This window comes from Artibeus jamaicensis, unplaced genomic scaffold (assembly GCF_021234435.1).
Source record: "Artibeus jamaicensis isolate MK-2021 breed Jamaican fruit bat unplaced genomic scaffold, CSHL_Jam_final scaffold_474, whole genome shotgun sequence".
Lineage (NCBI taxonomy): Eukaryota > Metazoa > Chordata > Mammalia > Chiroptera > Phyllostomidae > Artibeus > Artibeus jamaicensis.
The window spans coordinates 31,913,097-31,932,554 of record NW_026522046.1 but is presented as its reverse complement, the minus strand read 5'-3'; the positions used below and the strand labels follow the sequence as shown (position 1 = coordinate 31,932,554).

Genomic DNA, 19,458 nt, shown 5'->3' with positions numbered 1-19,458 from the left:
GCACCCAGGAAATAAACTGAGCTGGAAACCATCACCTTAACAATAAATAGTAACTAGTATTAACTGAGTCCTTATTATGTGCCAGGCATTTTTCAAAATGCTTCAAACACATCAATTCTTTCCATTCTCACAACAACTCTGAGGGAGGTACTAGTACTACCCCTGTTACAAAATGAAGGAAGAGAGACATCGAAGGGTGTTCAAGCTACTACTAAGCACAGCAAGATAGAAATGTAGGTGGCCAGACTCCCAAGCCGCGATCATCCTGTAAGTAGCAGTCTGGCAGTAAACACCCAGGGACACGGAGATTTCATTTTAAAAATCACTATAGCCCTGACTGATGTGGGTCGGTTGGGCATCATCCCACAAAGCTAAAGGTCACTGGTTCAATTCCCAGTCAGGGCACGTGGTGAGGCTGTGGGTTCGATTAGGAGTCGGGCGCATACAAGAGGAAACCACGTAGATGGTTCCCTCTCACAGTGATGTTTCTCTTCTCTTTTTTCCCTGCATTTCCCTCTCTCTAAAAATAAGTATAATCTTTTAAAAAAATCACTATAAAAGAGTATGTTATTAGATCCCATTCCAATCACCATGGTGGACGTGGGTTTGGAATTTATACTAATCTCCTTTACTAAGTGTATAAGGAGACATCATTTTAGGTAGCACATGGTTCAAGAGTTTGGGTGACCTTTTTTGTAATACAGAAATAAATACCAGAATCCATTGTCAAGTTTTTCACAAGGAAGGCTTGATCGTTTTGGACACATTGCTTCTCTAGGGCTCAAACATAAATTAAGGGTATGGAACCGAATTACCTATTGCACATCTAAAATATGTCCCGAAGTCAGACGGTTAATAAATCAACCAACAAGAAGCTTTGCCCTGACATCCACCCCCACCCCTCCGCCCAAACCGGCAGCGGCAGTGGCTCTCTGAGTAAACTCACCCCACAAGCGCAGACATTTCGGAAACAGTGGCAAACTGAATTATGGACGCTGTGCTGCCCATTTAATACCATGGGCTGTAAAGTCAGATCTGGCTTCGATTTTAAACGGAGCTAACTGCTTGGCCGCCGGCAAGTTTCTAGCCTTTTAAGTATTAAGGTTTTCTATACAGTGAGAATTAATAGTAATAATGCCTCCTTCATTGTAGGGATTCAATTTACAAAATGGGTGTAAAGCATTAGAATAGCTCCAGCCTAACCTGGTGCGATCCTTTCAATAAACAGTGTTTCGTATGACAATTCACTGTCATTCTACAAGCCTGTCACTCCTCCTAGGACAAACTCCTGCAGTATTGGGAAGGTATCTTATAACCTTTTCTCTCTCACACCTACCCCACATAGGAAGAACTCAAGATCTGTTATGTAAGTAACTGCCACGGAAATGCGTCTACTGGGTTTGGCACTCAGAACATCATCGGTCACCTAGGCCTGACCTGGCTTAATGAAGGCTTTGTGGGAAGGGGCAACAGGACAGATCTGACTACAGAGGTGACGTTTATGAGTAAAGACAGAAGTGACGAAGTATTGTTTTTGAGGAACTTTTGAGGCTGTCAAAGACAGAAGATGAGTAAACTGTGATGTGTGGTCAAGGAAAAGAAGTTTTTCTAAAATAAGAAGCGTAGAGCATGTCTGAAGCCACAAGGCACCCTTTGTCCTCCATACATCACTTTTAACTCTCTGTCGCTGAGACTCATGTATACGGGAGATCTACCTCTCTTACATGTGGGGCTTCGGTGCATACATATGTATTAAATTGGGTTTTGTCTTGTGTATATGTCTCAGGTGGATATAACTGGGAGACCAGCCTAAAGAACTTTGAGGACAGAGGCGAGTTCCCTCCTTCCCCACAGTGGCAAGGCATTTCTTGGTCAATGTGGAGAAGAAACCAGAATTCTGGTGTAAGCAGGAGACTCAAGGGCAGAAGAGTCAGTAACAAGGTAGAGGGGGAAATGGTCAGCAGAAGCCTGTGGGGGCCCCAAGATAACAATCAGAAAACCGTGTTTTTTACACTGCATTGCACATGTGATCTTGTTAGTGTTGGTAGTTAGCTAGTTATTAACAAAGGAAGAAAGCAAAGGGAATCAGACCTTTTTAAGCTTCATAAACTAGGGAGCTAAATCAGATATCAGTCCCAATCTACTAAGGAGCTGAACTGGACATCAAGCCAGCTTCCCTAGGAAGCTGAAGCATTCACAGGCTCCCCAGGAGGCCGCCACAGTCTCCACCCTCAGGACTTAATCCCCAAAGCAGACAGGAAAAATCCCCCCAGAACTGCTGGCCAGCACTGGGGTTACTGGGGGTGGGGTGGAATTTCTCTGCTGGGCACACACACAGTAGACACCAAGATGGTGTGGGGGAGGTCCTTCTACCTTGAGGCAGGTCAGTAGGAGCCAAAATGGTGACATAAAGCGGCAGGGCCTGGAGGTCTAGGAGAGGGATTGGTTGTGGGGAGGGCCCAACACAAGCGGGAAGGGGGGGGGCAGGGGGAGAAGCCAGGAAGTGGATTGGGTGCTTTGAAAGAGAGCTCACTAGTTCTGGAAAACAAGAGAATATATTCAGGATGATCAGGAATCTCAGGGCAGCTGCTGCTCCAGCCTGCACACCCTCTACATCCCTGAGGTTATATCCCTTCCCTTCATTCCAATAAATCTTACCACTGTGCTTAAACTTCCACTGTGCATGTGCCCTTTGAAATGATTTCTCGTGACACCGCAAGAACCCATTTTCATGGGCCACAATCTGACCCCCTCCCTGTTCTGCTGACTCCTGCCTCCAGATTGAAGCTTGCTGACAGTATTGCAATGCTATCTGCCTCAGATCTCCCAAAGGACCTAGTCAACACCTTGTCCATATGTCTACATTACGCATTTACCTGCAAACTTCACCCACAGAGACTGAGGTACTCCATAAGAAATATTTAATATATAATTTGTAAATCAGGGCCAGGGAAAATATAAATGACAACTGAAAGCCAGACAAGAGGAGTTAAGAATCTGAACATGCAGATGTTAAGTATTTGTTGTATGGATTGGGGTGCACCCCTCTCCCACTCCCCTCGCTCATCTCAGGAAAGCATTAAAATTTCAATTCTGATCAAAATTAAGTCTCGGCCCCTTTTCAATCTGTGTAGCATATTACCTTCCCCATGTTCTTTAATACACGGATGCTGCTACTTTCAAAATTCTCAGGCAAAACAAATGCAAATAGGGTACTATGCATTATGGGTAAAGCAGATCTGTTGCCATGGGGAATATTTTCACCACCTTCAAAGAATAATCCGTATCGTTCCATTTTAAGAACGCTGCCTTTTCTTCCTTGATCATGAAAAGCTCAGGCTCTCTTCCCTCAATTAGCATGAGACGGGAACAGTGAGTGACTGAGTACTTGGTGCAAAAAAAGAAAAAAAATTAGGCGAAGATGAGATCACAGAAAATAGACATAATGGCAAAATGTGTAAATAATGTTATCTCTTTACAGAAAACCCCCAAGTTAATAAAGGAAGGGTTAATTACAATAAGAAAATCATCCCTGCTATAAGCATGTCTGACTTGATTGTCTCGATCTTGGCATTAATTCCTTTCTCTTTTTTTGCATTAATTATTTTCTAATATCCCAAAGTAAATTGAAATTTCCCTAGCAACCATCACCACAGGCCACTCCATACCTATTCTTTCCATAAATTAATTTATTCACCCAAAGGCAAGTTAAAAATGGGATTTCTGTGCATATATATTTTTTTGCTTTATACCTAAAATGTAGATTCATATAACTAATCAATAAGGATAGCTGATATGATTTTGTGCATAAGTTATAAATGCTCTGATAATTACAAGAAGCTAAGTAAGAAACAAGAGACTTTATTTAGCTTGCTGCCAACAGTAACCACATGTAATACCAATAATCGCTTCTGAGTTACCATTTCAGCAGAGCATCTCCAAAGGCATGTCCCGTTTGACAAAGCCATTCTGACAGCACACCACACCCATGCTTTTTTTTTAGTCAGTTGGATGTTCTGATACCGGTTATGCTGGAAGGTACCTGGAGCTAACACTCCAGGTTCTAGACACACGCTGACCAACAGAGGAAGTGTTAGCCACATACGGCCACTGGGCACTAGAAATGTGGCTAGTGCAAACTGAAATGTGCTGTAGGTCAAATACTGACCAGAACTCTAAGACTTAGTATAAAAATTAATCTCAGTAATGTTCACTTTGATCACCCATGGAAATACTTTATTTATTTTGGGTTAAACAAAATTTTTTGAAAATACAGAATGTCTCCCACCTCTGGCCTCAATAATCCTACCAGGTGTACCTGTTGGGGGTGAGGAGGAGCCTGAGAAGTCCAATTCCATCTGAACCCCACCACTCACATAACATCTGCAGATCTGCTTAAGGCAGGACAGAAAAAAAATTAATAAAAAAGATTCATATGAAGTGTCCTTCCTACCCCAAGGTTGTCAGGAGAGTGGATTGACTTGACAAATGAGATGCGTGTGAAACTGTCTTAAAAAAAATAAGATCACTTTTCCAGCCCAGAGTTACCAGTTCATTCCAGAAGTATCGGATTTCACGCTGTACTACCAAGTAGGTTAGCGAGTCTTCTCAATTCATGCCGTAGAAATACCCAAAACAAAACATTCGAAAGTTTTTGTCTGGTCTATTAGAGAAAACACCCAGGGGAACTGTCTGCTATTCAGGAGTTCAAAGCGCTCTTCATTGGGAATCGAGAAACTAAGCAGGGTCAGGTAGAGCCACTGCTTTAAGCAGGGTCAGGTAGAGCCACTGGTTTAACAAAGACATGGCTGAACATATTTGGTTCGCGGTATCTGCATGTTCCTTGAGATTCCTTGAGAGCACTTCATCCTTCCACTGGACAAACCTACAAAACTCACAGAGAACATACCTCGACCGTGATTTTCAAACTTTTTCATCTCATGGCACACACAAACTAATTACTAAAATTCTGCAGCACATCAAAAATAATATTTTTTGCTAATGTGACTAAAAAAAGTTATAACTCATTTACACCAAATGGCTACTGTTGTATTGTCTTTTTTTTAAATTTGAAAATCTAAGTTAAAAGAGGTCAGTGGCCCTAAATAAATAGGTATTGCACGTTTTAGAAATTCTTGTAGTACAGTTGAAAATCTCTGATCTACCTTATGGGAAAGTGAAAAAGTAACAGTTACATTGTTTCTTCACTAAATCTATATACACTTTTTGCTCTTGGAAGTAAATGAAAATAGTCATTCCCATTCCAACTGATACAGTATCTTCAAATGAATGAAAAGTAATTTAACAGTTTCCAAAGAAAGTTGCATTGCCTCAGTTTGTACAAACACAGGTTCACTGGATTGTTAATCCTTTTTCTCAGCAGCTATCAAAGGACAAACTAAGCCACGGAACTTCTCTCACACCCGCCCTAAAAATAGACTTACTATCTCCTTCCATTTTGTCCACAGGTTGCAATAGTCTTTTCTTCCAAGAGGCACTAACCACTGAAATCCACTGAAAATACTGCCGAAGTCAAGTTAAGGCCTTTAAGGTTTAAACTCTATCTAACTACCGTATTTTTTGGACAGTAAGATGCACCTAGGTTTTAGAGAAAGGAAGTAGAAAAAAAATTTTGAAGCAAAAAAATGTGGTAAAATATTTAATAACATAGACAACATAATATTTCACAATGCAAATGTAAAGAAAACTCAACAGCAGCACTGATAACCATTAGTCCTCCCAAATTTGGGGGGCAGGGGAAGGAAGTGTGTCTTACAGTCCGAAAATATGGTAGCTAACTATCAGAAACCAGAATGGGTGAGTCAATGAGGTGAGGGAAGAAAGGCCTCAAAAAGGCCAGTGGGAGACCACAAAGGGGATAAAGTATCTCTTGAAGTTACAATTTGCCACTGAATGTAGAGATATTTTCAACTTCCCGATTTATTTTACATGGAGATACGAATGGATTTAACAAACTGTACAAATTACAAAGAAATACCACTCACTGAGCCCCAAGAGAAAAAAGCAAAGCAGGAATTCTGCATCGGATTCCTGTGTGGATCACGTCACCAGGGCAAGGCGGCACCTCCATGCCCGCCGCCCCCCAAACTCCACCATCTGTACTTTCAGCCCCACTGAAGAAACCAAGTAGGAAATAAGGCAGGGAAGCGGAGTTAGAAAAGTTTACTGCTTTCCACCACCACTTAGCACCATACTCAATAACAAACCTCACTCCAATGCCAACCTAACAATTATTCCAGAATACTAGATTTGTTTTCTTGAACAATTCAAGATAGGTGAAAGACAGTAAAATGAGCTTATAGAAGCTCATTTAAGTTAGATAAATTTTATTTACTCTCTGGGTTACTTTAATAACTATTTTAAAGTTCACGTCCATTGCTTGCTGGCCACCAAAGGAGCCAAATCAAAAATTTATTTCAATTCTCGCCTTTATTTAATTACACCCAATAATGATCTGTGTGTGCCAGAGGAAAGGTGGAAACAAGGGCGGGGCAGGGACTACAGGCTGCAAACGAGATAAAAATGAAACCGGAGTGGTGTAAATTCTCTCCATTACTGAACGCATGACACATGACAAAGCTGACGGTGTAGGACACGGAGGCCAGCCCCGCTCACCTCTTCCACGATGTACCTATTCTTGATCTTCAAATGCTCTTTCCCCTCTAGGTGTTTTTCTCAAGCCTACAAACATGAACTGTCTAGTTCACCTTTCCCTACTTATTCCTTACCACACACTATGCCATATACTGGGAATGCAGTGAAGAATAAACAGATAACCCCTGAACTCACAAAATGTACAGCCTGGTGAAGGAAAACAATCTCAATAAAGGCATATACTCGATATGTGTTACAACACGCTCCAGTATCGGGAAGTGCTCTTGCAGTAGGACGCCAATATGAAGCTATTTCAACCACCCGAAGAGATGCTGGTATAACCTGGAATGGTGGCTGCAGAGATATAAATGACTTCAACACTGACCGACTATAAACAGGTGGAAGGAAGATGCCCAGATTTCTGCCTGGGCATTTTGGTGAATGAAATGCCATTTAATGTGAGAGGCGACAGTGGGATGCAGACAGGTTTAACTAGAGGTGCCTGTTCAAAGTCTAAACAGAGGTTAGAAACCATGGGCTGTTGGAAACTATGGGCAAAGCTTGGAGAACAGACCAGAGACAGACTGGAGGCTGTAAGGACTTAAGTGGCAGCTGAAAGCATACAGTGAGAAACCCCAACATTTGGGTAAATGGAGGAAACTGGGCCCACAGAGAGAAATGAGGAACAAGGTTCTAGGCCTGGGTGGCTGGAAGCTGAATGAGTCCCTACCTGCTGGCTTCTACATTCTCCCCTGGGTCTGCTTCTGCCCCTGGAGTTACTTACGGCCCTATGAGCAAAGCATCATTGTCCGCACAACTGCAAGTGCACACACAGTGCACTTCACTCTCCACTTACCAGATGCCCCCTCCTAAATCTACTATAACCCAGCTTCACTCTCACTGCCGCCAAAACTGTCTTCCCTACGGAAGTAACAAATGTCCCGATTTTTTGTAACAATCTCCCAGCGGGAAGACCCACTGGCCTCATTTCCGTGTGAGTTGTCTGAGATCCCCTCACCCTTCGGTTCTCTGTGGCTCACCTTCTGTTTACTTGCTGGATGTGGCTGTTCCCCAGGGGCACATTTCCTCCACTTTTAGTCCTTCTGGCTTGTCCTGGTCAACCTTACATAGATGCTATCTATCTCACCAGTGACTCTCGATTCTGTATCACAGATCCTTGTCTTTCTCCTGGACTCAGTCCTTGGTTTAAATCTCCTTCACTGGATATTTCCACCTTCAATCCCCTCAGGCACCTCAAATACGACCTGTTTAAGCTTGAAGCTTATTGTCACCTCTCTAAAACTTGTTCCTCTTTGCTTTATCCCCTGTAGGTTGGTGACACCCCCATTCATTCAAGCCAAAAATCCTATGGCTTCTCTCCAACTTTTTCTTGCCACTCATTCAACCAGTCAGCTATCAGGTTCGACTGCATCTCCCTCAGAACAACTTTCCAGATCAAAGAGGAAGCCCAACACCACTCTGCTGTGTTTCAACAGAAACTGTCCTTGTCCAGCTCATCCCAGACGGAGGCCTGCATTAGACCCATCAGTTCTGCCTCATTCAAGACAATGGTATCAGGGTGTAACCTCACTTCTTGGTGGCACTGTGGGGGAGGGGGCAGAGCACTTCAACTGGACAGATGTCTATCATTTCTCATCCCCTTATAAGCTCTTGGGACAGCCTCTAGATCTTTGCCCACCGAAAGTGTGCTCAGCAGTGATCACAAGGAACTGTTAAAATGTCCAATCTCAGGCCCCACCCCACATTTCCTTCTAGGAAGGACTCCAGTGCACATCAGAAGTTTGAGAAGTGCTGGACAGATGCTTTATACTTGTATGCACTGAATTTTTCGACTCCCAAGGGACATCACACCCTTTCAGATCTCTGACTTTTTAAGAGCTGCACCTTCTGCTGGGAGCATCAAACCTGCACCTAGCAGTCCTACACTAATGTTAAGAGCCCCTAGTGCAAGTCCAGTAAATAGGAGGCTGTAAATATGTGAAGGATTGGTTCACTTAATATATTAATTAACTGATGAGCCTGAGGTACTGAAGTGCACTCAGCTAGAAGTTGCACGTTAAGCAGTTGAAAATAAAGGCCCATCGTGTCAAAGGGAAGATGGCCTGAGCTGCGACCTTTTTAAGTCACTAGCAACGATTTGGAGGGTAGAGCAATGAACAGGCAAGGTCACCCAGTTTTAAGACAGAGACTGAGAAGAGGACTATGAGCCAAATCATGGGGAAGGCTGACAATGAAGGGTCCTAATGTAGAAGGTGGTGTAACACAGGTTAACAGGGTGGGAAAGAGCCACAGTAGGTGTCGAGGAGCTCCTACAAACAAACGGATCTGGCACATATTATCATTACTTTTGGCAACTGAAGCGAGGCGGGGAGGGTGTGGAACAGAACAATGAGGCCAGAGATAAAAGCAGATGCTGCACTCCTTCAGACTAACAACTGAATGAGGCAGGTCTAGTGAAATGACCCCTCCAAAAACCGAAATGGAACGGACAAGAGCTACATCATACACGTGGGCCGACTGGCAAAGTGGCTGAAAACTTTCAGTCGGCAACACTTGCTGAACACTTAGCTATCCGCCTCGTGCCAGGAGCTAACACTGACTGGGACGGTAACAATAAACAACACAGGCGATGCCCCTGCCCCCTGACCTGGTGCAATGAGATAGGTGGAGTAATTGATGGAGACGCCACAACAGATGGGTTCAGGAGCCAATAGAGGGTGGCTTGCCTTGGAGGAGGGCAACTTTTGCTCCGGTGGTCGGTATAATGGCAGGAATGTAAATATTAAGAGAGGGGTATGTGGAAGGATAAAGTTCACATCTGATAATCTTCAATATACATACATGAATGAAAAGACTCCAGCAAAACAGAAGGATTAACATCTCACATTGTTTCTCAACAAGTCTGAGACAGCAGGATCCTCATTCTTGACACATAACGCAACTGAGGCACACAGAGAAGACAGGGGCCTGCTGCCGTCAACTGGCTGAACAAGTGGCCAGGACATTTTTAGTTCCACTCATGTTAACGGTGTGAAAAAATAGCAGCAACCCAAACTTTAACAAGATCCCAGCTGCTGCCACCGCCAGTACATGAGCCACATTAGTCTGTTACAGCACCGGGATCCTCCTGGTTTCAACGAAGATAAGGGATTTAGAAGGCTAATAATAAAAACTTCGGTACGTGGCACACAGCCATGCCAAATAAATGACTCATAACCAGTAACAGAAATTTAGGATGTGGGTTAGAGGTAATCAAAGACTACAGACGGCTGCTTTTGAGCCAGACAAGCATAGTTATAAGAGCAAGGATTAAGGAGGGCATCTGTGATCTTGGCAAGTTATAGAACTACTCTGTGCCTCAGTTTCCCCTCTGTACAATGGTTGCTAGGTGGATTGAGTATATGTAAAACCCCCTAGAACAATGCCTGGTATTTAATAACTGCTGAATCAAGGCTTTACTTTTACTACCATTGCTAATGCTCTACTACTACTGCCTCCACCATTACTAGCACTGTAGTATGACTTGCTACTCGGTTGGCAATGAAAATGCATCAGAAAGAGTTCTACCAGCAACAACAGTTTGCCAAAACCTCGTTACAACCTACACAGAGCCAGCTCTAGAGGAAGCTCTACCACTGATAGCACTGCAATTTTTAAACTATGTAAGCCCCCCCACCTTGTTTTGCCAATTGTAGGGTCATGACACCACTCAACTGGAGTTCACAGCAACAGATTTCTAAAGGGGCAAGGAGTGGCAGGAAAAAATAGTCAGAACCATGTATTAATCACATAGGTTCTGAGTCATCTACCTAGCTGGAAAATTAAAAATAGTTGTCTTGTTCAGCTAAAGACAGCGGACCTGCAGCGAGATGTACACTGTACCCTGCTGTACACTTGATGAGCAGCGTAACTAAGAATCAAGATGTCCTTGGTTGAGACTATGCCTACCAAAGTGAGGCATCCAGAACAATCCAGACTGCTATCCCAATATTCCTAGAAAAAAATCCCTCTTCATGGTTTATGTTCTTCCACTTCTGAGGTTCAGATGCAGCCAAAAAGACTTCTTTCCATAGAGGACACAAACTTCGTGTTAGTCCTTGACAAAACAGAATCGGGAACGTGCCGTGTGAATTGGTTGCTGACCCTTCGTCTTCTCCAGAAGATTGATTTGGAAATTTCAGCCAAGTCTAAATCACAATGTATCAAAAAGGTGAAGGGAGCGCCATAGACTCAGACTGATGATTAGACTTGGTAATAGAACGTGGGTCCCCGTGAGTGAGGCTCGCAGCTGTGGCGCCCAACAAAGGCATTGCCATTTCAACAGGAAGGAGAGTATCACCCCAACGGAAAGGGCCTGACCCTGCCTTAGAGCGCTTAAAAAAATGATCCTTCTGCGGGCTACTGTGTGCCTCCTAGGGTCCCACTTAGGGGTATTTTTTAAAAAAATGAATCATTTGGTTATTAGATGAGGCAAATCCTTATTTTGACAAAACATCAGTTGTTTAAAAAACTGACAAGGAAATGGATCTGATTTTTAAGAACATGAAATGATTATGTTTCCTAATAATGTTCCACAGATTTTTAAAATGCCCCCTTTTCCCTTCTAATAAAGGCACAACAGAGAAACGTACTCCTTGGCTATCCCTTTAGAAATTACCCTATACCAGTCTCCCAAATGAACGACCTCCTCGGGGTGACCGATTTCCCCCCGCACTTTGCCCCGGGACTGCGCCAATCAATACCGCAGTTTTGCAGGGACCTGCTTTTGATAAGCTCTACTTCTCTGAGTCACCGCCCAGTTTCAGGCTGGCTCGCCTCCCCGGCCAGACGGGGAACGTTCGGGCGCCGTTCGCTCAGCGCCTCTTTCCTAGAGGTGGCTTGGACGGTCTCGGGCTCAGTGACCATTTAATCATGGCGTTTGTAATTCAGTCTCCCCGCTTGGACGGCTCCACACCTGAAAACTCGCCGCTCAAGGCTTCTGAAATCGGCCAGCCCTGCACGGGCTCCGCGCGGCTGCTAACAGGGGCCGGGCGAGAGCAAATAAAGCAAAAGCCCGAACTGGCGGCGGAGAACGGAGCAGGGGCAACCGCGGGCGCAGACCCCGCACGCCGCGCCCACCCACCGCGCCCCTCATCCCGGGGCTCAGCCCCGCGCTCCGCCGACCTTCCCCGCCCGAAACGCCCCGCGCCCCCGCACGGCTTCCTCCACCTTCTCGGCTCTCGCACCCAGCCGGGCAAACCCACCCTGCAAATCCGCCCGCCCGGCCGCCACCGCCGCAGCGACCCCAAGTCGCGCCCGCCCCCTCCCCCACGCCGCATTGTTCCCGGGTGGCTGCAGGCAGCCAGCGCCCGGGGGGTGGCCGGGCGGTGGGGACACTGGGGACCGCATCGCCTCCACTCACCGGCGGCTCCGCACAGGAGCAGGAAGCGCAGCAGAAGCGCCATGGTGGCGGCGCGGCCGCGGGCGGCGACTGCAGGTGGGGGGCTCTCGCCCGGAGTCCGCGTCTCCCGGCGCCCGGCGCGCTCCGGCCCGGCTGCCAGCGGCCGCACCTCTGCACCGCAGCCTCACCCCGCCCCGCTCGGCAGGTGAAATCGTCACTTCCGGCGGTGGCGGAGTCCCGCCGCACCCCAGGGCTCCGCCGGGCGCGTGGGGTTGACATGGCAACCGGGCGCAGGGCGCCGCGCGGGCTGAGCCCGACCCTCGCAGCCCGGACTCCGGGGCGCGCCGCGCGGGGTGGAGAGGAGCGCGGGCGGCCCGCTGCGCAACCCCGAGCTGCGGTGCCCGCCTCCGTGCGTTCGGATAAACGGGGACCCGCGTCCGGGGACCCGGCCAGCCCCTCCCCCAGACCACTAACTGTGCGCCCTTGCTTCGGGGGGCGACACCGGACTAGACTCGCCGGCCTGCCCGGGGACCCGCTGGGCTGGTTTTGCTTTCGACCCCGCCCGCACTCACCCTCCCTTGGGAGCCGGTCGAGCGCCGCGGGAAACGCGTCCTTCCTCTGGCGGTTTGCTGCAGGGACCAGAGCTCCCGCCAGGGACCCCGGGAAAGTGAATTGGCAGCCCGGGCATTTGCTTCCAACTCTTTGAGGCGGGGGTGCTGATAGAGAAAGCTCTAAAAGGCATTTCTCCATTTCCAGTGATGATTGAACCTCTCAACTTCAGCTACGGATTGGGGGAAAATACCTGCACTGGCTTTCCCTGCCTTGTATTTAAAGGTTATTCTAGCCCTGGAATTGGCCGAAGATGGTTAAAGTTTGGGGGGCCAGGTTTTTTTTTTGGACTGGGGAATAAGAGATCGTGAGTCGCCGGGTCCACCCAGCCAGGCCCCTTTAGCCTTTTGGAGCCTGTTTTATGTCATCTTATGTCATTTTGCCGCTTGATCTCAGTTGCTCTTTTCAGGTAACGTTTATTTCTAGCTGCTGAGACCTGGGCGTTCCCAACAGATCCGAGCCGCGAATGAACTTCAGGGGAGAAGCAGCGTTGTGCGGTGGGTGTTTTCCCGGGCTCCGAAATGGGGCAGTAACTGGGTAAGTTACTTAGAAATAGCGCCTGCCTCAGAGGTAGTTATGAAAATTAGATGAGATAATGCAGAAAAGAATGCTTGGCACCTTGCGTCTGCTACAATAGTAAGTAAGTAGTAAAGTGGGAGCCGAACTAGAAAAGAGAAGTCAGTTATCAGGAAGATCAACATTGCCCAACCGCAATTTAGCCTGATCGTTTGCAAACCCCGCTGCCTATTAAAATTATTTGGATAACTTTTACAAAATACCAATACCTGAGCCCCACTCCACAAACCCTGATTTCAGGAAAAGGGGACAGTAACCGCTAGGGACTTCCTAGCGGTTGAGGACACCGGTATTCTACTGGGTATGATTGGCGGTACAAAATATTTGGAACTTGAATTTTTACTTACTGTATTATACTTTATGAAGTTCTCTAATGAAGCATTAGTTGTTCCTATCTATTTCAGACAGTTTTATGAAAAACTTTTCTAGTGTTAATCACTTCACAGCACCACACGTTTGTTAGGAAGGTGCCGCCACGCCACCCGGAGTGTCTCCTCCCCTGGGGGGAAATTAAACCCAAACTTCAGGATCATCTCAACCACTTACTAGAGGAAATCTTTAGGACTCACTTAGAGGGATTTTCACCTTAATCTCCTTTCTTCTGGTACTTTAGAAATAAAACAATCTTACCCTTTGCCTCCTTTTGTGGTAAATATTTCCATAGCTCTCCAACACTTCTGTTATTCTGAGTATTTCTAGAAGGCCAAAAAGGCACATCATTTATCTTTGTCAGTCTTGGAAGCACAGTCCATTGTAGCAGGTTCCCTAGTATTTGTTGAATTGCATATATTCAGTTCATATACGGGGTGGTCAAAAGTAGCTTTACAGTTGTTCATATGGAAAATACAATAATTAATAAAATAAAATAGTAGTACAAGAATAAACTCTGTTTCACAAACTCACAACTGTAAGCCTAGTTTGACCAGCCCCCATATTAACAGATTGCTATATTATAGAAAGTATTTATATATTCATGCAATAACTCACAAATTATTACATCTTAATTTCTCTTAATTATTTTTTATTTTTTGATTTTAGGGGGATAGGAAAGGGGAGAGAGAGAGAGAAAGAGAAACATTGATTTGTTGTACCATTGATTGTATCATTATTTATGCATTCCTTGGTTGATTCTTTCTTGTATGTGCCCTGACCTGGAATCGAACCCATAACCTTGGCATATGGGGATGACGCTCCAACCAACTTAGCTACTCGGCCACAGCTTAATTTATTGTTTCAGAATGTACTTTTAAAATGTGAATTTTAGAACATTCATGTTTTGTACTTCATATTACTGAACACAAATTAGTTTCATAGAGTCATCTTTGGACTTAGGTTTGTGACTACTTCGTATAAACGGTAGCTAAAATTATGCAGTTGTCTGAAACTTCTTGATGACACTTTAATAAAATTTTGTAGCTATTTTCAGTTTAGAGAGTATGTTTCAGCACTTTCCCTCCAGGGAGCAGGCCTGCGCCCTTCCCTTCCCCCACAGGCATATATCTCCTAAACTCCAAGGGACCCCAAGACACTTGCAACCAGGGGAGCAATGGGCAGCAACAGCTGTCCCAGACTACTCCCCTGAACCTGTCCCCAAGGTCCCTTTTCGCTGACGCCCCAGTGAGCCAGCAGCAGCCCTGCCTTGGCTCACCTCTTTGCTATGACGTTTCTAGAGAGCCAAAGAAGCCTTGCCTAAGTTTACTCCTGTCACTTCTTCTACCCTAGGTCCTTCCTTATTTCACACTACCCAGCTTTTTAACAAATGTACCCTCAAAATAAGAACCAAAGAAAAGAAATGATCTCTTGGAAGCTGTAATAGAAAAATCTCTTTAAGTACGGAAGACACATTGTTGATTGTTTGGTATCCTCAAATCAAACTGACGAATAGTGCAGTCAGTCAAATAGTGCAACCACCTGTCTTAGTAAAGCACCAAGCACTCCTCATTATATAGCCTCTGAACCAACAGAAAGGTGATTCCTGGCCCATTATGAAGGTAATAATTAAAGAGACGTAAATAACTCAGGGTAACATAGCATCTGTCCTCCCAAAGATTTCTCATCAGTAATGGTTGTTTTTTTTTTTTAACACACCCACACATCAAAGTTTGACTTATATTTAAGAATTTAAGGGTTTTTCACCTCAGCCTGGGATATGAAGGCATGAGAAGCAAGAAACTTTTTTTTTAAAGAAATTTTCTTTTTGTAGGGGAACTCAAGAGTAAAGATTTTAGCCTTAGTTAATAGGCTTCAGTGCTTAATGCAGGTGGAAAGGTGTTATTTCAGGAACTGGAATGGAACAACCAGCAATTCAGCCTTTGTGCCCCAAGGGTCTATAAGGAATGCAGATGGTATCTGAGTTGTTGATTAACAGATAAAGAAGTACAAGGAAAATCACCACCATCCGACATTCCTTTCCAATTATCCTTTTTCCCAATTCCCTTACCTACCTTTCCTTGGCCTGATAAAAAAGGTCAGTGTGAAAAGAGGTGTTAAAATGGTTAAGCGCCACAAAGACCCAATCCTTGTCTCTACTTACTGGTTCTGGTAGTGACAGGCAGCAGGATTCTGACTTTTCTGGTTTCACTCTCATGCCTCCACTGATGATGTTCATGTTTTCAAGAAAATGATAATGCTGTTCTTAACCAGAAATGAAGGTTTCTCACAAGGTATTCTACATACATTACCAAGAACATTGGTTTCGTGGATTAATACCATCCAAGTCCTTTCTTTTTACCTCTAAGCAAATGAACTTGTAAATACATATGTTTTTAGTGTGATACGAATATGTAATATTTTAAATCAACCTTTAGCCAGTGACCCAGAATGTTTTTGGGATTCTTAATCATGCAAATTTCTCAAAATACCTAAATTAGGGCGTTTCCAGAGCCATTCTGACTTTCAGGGGCCCCGGGTACTCTTGCTTTTGTGGACCTCTCTCATCTCAAAAAAATACTTAAAATTGTCTGTTATTGCGATGTTGGTGTAAAGGCAAATTTACACCATACCAGATCACATCGTTTATTTTGATTTTGAAAGAAATGAAAATGATTTTATAGGCTCTGAATAAGCTGGCTCTGGGTGTTGCTTGTCTCCCTCCCTCTCTCCACCCCTGGGATAGGTTGTTTTGATGATGCCAGTGATATGAAAGGTTTCTTTTGAAAAGAAAGGGGAAAAGTGAACTTACAAATTTCCCTCTCTTCTCTGTCTCTATTTCACCTCTTTTGCCCAATTCCCTATCCTGAGGATGCCTTCATCTCTAGTCTCTTTTCTCTGCTTTTCTTCTTAAGCCAAATCAATCTATTATGAAGTACTAAATTTTCCCTGCACTAAAGATAAGACGGAGAGAGATATTTACCTTGAAATAAAAGTGTGTTGCTTGTTTTATTTAAGCTCTTCTTTCATCTCCGCAGTTCCGTAGTGTATAGTTTGGCTTTGAGGTGTTTTGGTGGCTTATTTGGATGAAAAGACATAGGACCAGTAGAATAAGCCCAAAGAGCTTATTCTCTTTCTGGGATTTTTACACTGATTTTGGTGGTGACCTTTAGAAAGAAAATTAAACTCTGCGAATATCGTAATCCTCAGGAAGAAGGAATTATAATGGCTGGTGTTAATGATGTAACAACAGGATGTTTTGAGAACAGGAGACAATGTTTGGATAGTGCTCTGGGCTTTTGGATCAAAGATGCTGTGCTTACCCCAGCATTAAGCCCATTTAATTTATACCCAGGTTACAAACTTTAATATTACAGAAGTGGATGGAGCCTCTATATACTTTACATCTTGCTGGTTCCTTTTTAGCTGGAGACGGCTTTCTGTCTGATACGTAATAACAATGCTTTACACTTATGGGCCATATACTATCTTTCACCCAAGGAGTTCAAAGAACTAAGCAATTGTGACTCATTGTTCCTTAAAATATCTCCATAAAACCGGTTTTAGGTACAGAAACTACAGCCATGGAGGTGTTAAGGTGTTAACGAGGCATTTTGAGAGTCAGAAATGGAATTCAGAATGAGTCTCCCTTTCCTTGGATTAGACCGCAATGAGTAGGGTGTATTCCAGTGAAGACGTGCTCTTCTGGGCCTTCAGGTCGTGTTTATGATAAAGATAGTAAGGAGAGCTTAGCTGTTATGCAATTCTCCAAGCTCATTGCATACTCCCTGACCCCTGTAGGCCGGGGACACTGTGCAGATGCTGTCTCCTCTGCCTGTAGTACTTGACCTCCCCTGGTGGATATCTCCTAACCACCCTTCCCATTTCAGATCAAGTGTCCCTAAGAGAAGCCTGATTAAATCAAACTCTAGCATTACAGTCTCAAAGTACCAGGTACCTCTCCTTCCCACAGCATTTGCCACCATTGCAGCTTTATACTCGAAGGTGTTATTTGACTGTATGACTAATGCCTCTTCCACTTACCCAACTGTAGGGTTCAGGAGGCAGGGAACATGTCTGTTTTCTTTACTACTGTAACCCCAGCATCTAATGTAGTGCTTGATGTTAAGTATGGGCTCAAAACACATTTGTTGTGAAGGTAATTCAGATTTTAGAAAGAGAGCCCTTTTAGAATTTGAACCCAAATCCTGAGCTTCAACTTGGAGTTATAATCAGGAAGAAAATGATCATCTTTAAAAATTATTATTGTAATATATTTGCATAAGAAAATGTACAGACTATCATAATAACTTAATTAAAACCCTTAAAACTCCAGTAAGAGGAAAAGAGACAAATTAGGAAAATAGTGCAAGGAGGAGAGCTCAATAAGAACAGTAGTAATTCAGGGGAGCTACTACAATTTAACACCAAGTTTATTTCTGTTCTTTGGAAATGTGAGGTCAGGGAAGCCGGTGCATTATTTCGATAGCAGGAACACCCACTGGAACCCAGGAAATGGACTTCTCTCTTTATATGTCCCTTTGGCTCTTCAGCTTCTTGTCACCTTCACATGTTAACTCGCATGGTCAGGAAGGGCTCACTACAGATTCTTCTGTGGCGTCCAAGGAAGACTGAGAGGGGGCTAATGCATTCGACCTGTCCATTTTCTGCCCTGTGGAGTGGCTCACTTCTGAGGCTTCTGGAGAATCACTGCCAGCCAAAGCCTTGGATGTATCGAGTGGTGGTTCAAGTATAACACACAGTGGGCAGGAACCCCTCCTCTCAGAAGTCAGGCTTTTTGATTTAGCAGAAGGAACAACCAAGGTTGGTGTGTGTGTATGTGTGTGTGTTGTTGCGTTGTTTTTTGTTTTAGACAGGGCCTGGCATAATCCCATCTGTGTTTTGGGGGAAAAAAAACAACACAGAACAAAACCTTGTGGAGGTAGTATGAAGGATAGATCTGGAGAAGGAAGAAACAAAAGAAAGATCATTGAAAGAATTATTGACATCGTTATAGTAAAAGCTGAAGGAGCCGGAACTCAAGTTGTGTCAGGGAGAGGGTTTGGGAGGTATTTTGGAGAAGGAACTCGCAGGATTTGAGCTCCGTTGGATGTAGACCATGAGGAACAGGGAACAATCAAAGCCTTCTTGGGTTTCTAGGTTTGGGCAATCAGTGGATAAGGGTGCTGTTAACTAAGTAGGAATAGAGGACAAGCAGGTTTCCTGGAGTGTAAATGTTAGGTTTTTGGCGCCCGAGGAGCATCCAAGTGGAGATGCCAGAAAGAAAGACGACCTGGCTGGAGATCCAGATTTCGGAACCTAGATTACTCTCCTTTGAGGAATTAGTTTGCTTTTTGTATTGGTTGTAAATCTTATTGCAGCCATGCTGCAAATGTGGTTAATTTTCCAAGGAAACCCGTACACACCTATCTAGACTACGCTGTTGCAGATAGAGAGAAGACGAAATGTCACTCATGAAAGTCCCTCTTTGGGGACTTGCATTCATTAAGCTAACTCGGCACTTGGAAAGCAACCTTCCTCTCTCAGATGTGGAACTGGGAGCCCAGGTTTCTTTGCCAAACCTTATCCTCTTCCCAGGAACAATGGAGTCTAGAACGTTTAAGGGCAAGCTGCATATATTAAGATGAGGAAGCAGGATTGTTGGTAGCTTTAGGGAGATGGGACTATGTTGGCTTTTAAAGAAGTGAGAGGGAGAGTTGGCAGATCTTTCAGGCAGGGAAAAGGGATCTCGCATGGATAGATGCTGACGGGGAAAACTGTAGCAAAGGACCCTGGTCAGAGTGAAGGAGTGGGTAGCAGGAGTGGTGAGTCTGCAGGAATGGAAAGCCCGAGACCACAGGCAGTCTCGCTGGCCTTGTTAATGGGTT

At 44.6% G+C, this 19,458-nt stretch overlaps 2 protein-coding genes across 3 annotated transcripts in view; one reads left to right on the top strand and one right to left on the bottom strand.

The window, feature by feature from the left end:
- CXADR (CXADR Ig-like cell adhesion molecule) overlaps nucleotides 1–12,219 on the bottom strand; it is a 52,109-nt gene extending 39,890 nt beyond the window's left edge. For both annotated transcript variants that reach the window (XM_053657599.1, XM_053657600.1), the window contains exon 1: nucleotides 12,038–12,219. In XM_053657599.1, the coding sequence (XP_053513574.1) occupies nucleotides 12,038–12,080 (43 nt within the window). In that variant the 5' untranslated portion in view covers nucleotides 12,081–12,219. The remainder of the gene's footprint in view (nucleotides 1–12,037) is intronic.
- Nucleotides 12,220–12,295: 76 nt separating this feature from the next.
- Nucleotides 12,296–19,458, top strand: part of LOC128626260 (uncharacterized) — a 77,393-nt gene continuing 70,230 nt past the window's right edge. Inside the window, 1 exon segment of the mRNA XM_053657738.1 lies at nucleotides 12,296–13,162. Within this exon segment, the coding sequence (XP_053513713.1) occupies nucleotides 13,092–13,162 (71 nt within the window). The 5' untranslated portion in view covers nucleotides 12,296–13,091.